At 42.4% G+C, this 2354-nt stretch overlaps 1 protein-coding gene across 1 annotated transcript; it reads right to left on the bottom strand.

Moving 5' to 3' along the window:
• Positions 1-1043: 1043 nt before the first annotated feature.
• Positions 1044-2354, bottom strand: LOC118800959 (uncharacterized protein F54H12.2-like). Its single transcript, XM_036561141.1, has one exon. It carries the CDS (start codon positions 2352-2354, stop codon positions 1044-1046), a length of 1311 nt encoding a protein of 436 aa, XP_036417034.1.

Below are 2354 nucleotides of genomic sequence, written 5' to 3' on the forward strand. Positions count from 1 at the left end.
GTGGATGTCGTATTAAGAAATGCTTTCATTCGTATGCTTAAATAACCACATCATTTATATCTGAATCAAAGTACATTTTATGCTTTTTATAATCGTGTCATTTTTAAACCAACGGATAATGTGAATGTTTGAATCTTTTTTTACATTTTTATTAAAAACAAAATGTTTTCATTTATATCTGAATTAAAGTACATTTTATTCTTTTTATAATCGTGTCATTTTTAAACCAACGGGTAATGTGTATGTTTGAATCTTTTCACATTTTTATTAAAACCAAAATGCTTTCATTCGTATGTTAAAATAACCACATCATTTATATCTGATTCAAAGTACATTTTATGCTTTTGTTTTTTTCATTAAAACATAGTCTCATATTTTTCAACTCTTTTAATATGTTTTTTCTTGTGTGTGTGTGTGTGTGTGTGTGTGTTTGAATAAAGTAAACATTTTTTAAAGCGTAGCGATTTTATTGAAATATATAATCACACAGACGTTAAAAGATCATTTTGTAATCATTTATTGATAAAATCACAACGGTAAACACAACTTTGTACTCCATGTACAATATGACAGTAAGAATCTATCCGCAGCAAACTTTTTACAATTTTTTTAACAGACCGATCATTTTCTCGTAAATCGGTGGTATAAGAATTTAGAACCTGAGAAAACGTAAGACCCTTCATACGCTGTTTTAGAAAATACACGCAATGATGCCCGCAGGCGTCCGACCTATGGTCTTGAACTTGTCTAGCGTTACACAAAACTCGTCGTGAATTATTTTTTAGAAAAAGCATGATGTAACTGGGGAAAAATTCAGAGTCCGGCGGAAACCCGTAGGAATAAAAAAACTCTGCATTTCCATCTGACAGTATTAAAACAGCCAACCAGTGCTGTCCTGGCAGGGTGTGAGGATGTGTATTCACAATAAAACAGGACGGAGGTGTGTGTTTTAACACCCGAGGTAGTTGATCGCAGGGGAATACGCCTCTGAAACCGAGGGTGCATCGCATGGCTTTAGCGATCTGTCTGGTGTCCATTTTTTTTCAAAAATAGTCCATAAGCACTTCACGTTTGTGATTAATTTCTAACACGTTGTCAAAAACCGCAAACACGATGATGTTTATGGTGTTGGGCAAAGGCGCTCGAAACCGGAGGTCCAGTCTAACGTGCCCCGACTGTATTAAGGAAACGTATTCGCCCGAGCTTTCGTCGGGGGTCAAGTTGAACGCGAATAAACAGTAGCCCTGAGAAAAATCTTCACGAGAGATGGCCAAAGGCTGGTCCCTCAACCCTCTGTCCGTAGCCTCGACCAGGCTGAAGTATTCTCGCAGGCAGCGCTGCCTGGGAAAAAGGGGTCGAAAAGGCGTGGACGGGTAGGACACACCGTCCACGCTGAGATTTAAAGATTCCACGTCGTAATGATGAAAATTAAAAGGATTTCGCGCGTAAGATCCGCTGAAAGCTTCGTTATGAACAAAACCTATAGCGATGAATTTTGGCACTTGGCCCAAAAATAGATTATCCTGGTTTGACACGCGACCCCCCGCCGGCACGCTTAACACTTTCACGTTAACTCGTTCTAACGGGTACCTCGCGTTAGACTGAAGCAAAGCTGACGCGTGCCCCAGTTTCACACTGGGTGACACGTGTCTTCTTTTCACGTACAAAAGGGCCGTTAAAATGTGAAGTTTATAGCCCGGGTTCGGATCCGACGACATTAAAACAAACTCGTTTTTATTACGAACTAACTTGATTCTCATGTCGACGGAATTTAAAAGAAGCTTTTCCTGAAATGCAAAGTCGTTATGCAAATGTCCCATTAATTCGAACGTTCGGCTCCTTTCGCAATAAGCGCTTCGCCACGTTAACCCCTCATTGTCTCTGTTCGGGTCAGCTTCGTCCATGCGCCCCGCCGCGTCTTTGCGAAACAGCCCCGCTGCGAATTGCGAATTCAGAGTAGGTTCGGAATAGTTAAGCAAACACTCCAGAACAGCCCTGTAGGCGTACGTGGAACCGCTTTGAGAAATGAGCTTATCGCCGAGGGACAGGTCGACTTGGCTAAAAAGAGTGGCCGCGGGGTAATTGATCAAACCTACGGCCGCGCCGGCCGCCAGATCGGTTCCGTCCGTGTTGGTAACTTTGCACGTGAGGTACAAAAGCGAACGGTTCAGATCGACGTAGGTGTCCCCCGACCCCGCTATAAAAAATTCCAGGGGGCCGTTTTTGGTAATGGCCGTGATGGGAGGCGTTTCTACGTATTTGTAGGATTCTATACTGTGTTGCGTCATAGGGATCGTAAATAGGTCCAGCTCGGACTTCATGCATTCCGCCGAGGCGCTGTGTATGAGAGACAT

Source organism: Colossoma macropomum, unplaced genomic scaffold, assembly GCF_904425465.1.
Source record: "Colossoma macropomum unplaced genomic scaffold, Colossoma_macropomum, whole genome shotgun sequence".
In the NCBI taxonomy this organism is placed as follows: domain Eukaryota; kingdom Metazoa; phylum Chordata; class Actinopteri; order Characiformes; family Serrasalmidae; genus Colossoma; species Colossoma macropomum.

What these genes read in the sequence shown, in the direction of transcription:
- LOC118800959 (XM_036561141.1), bottom strand. Translation starts at nt 2,354, where the DNA reads ATGTCTCTCATACACAGCGCCTCGGCGGAATGCATGAAGTCCGAGCTG.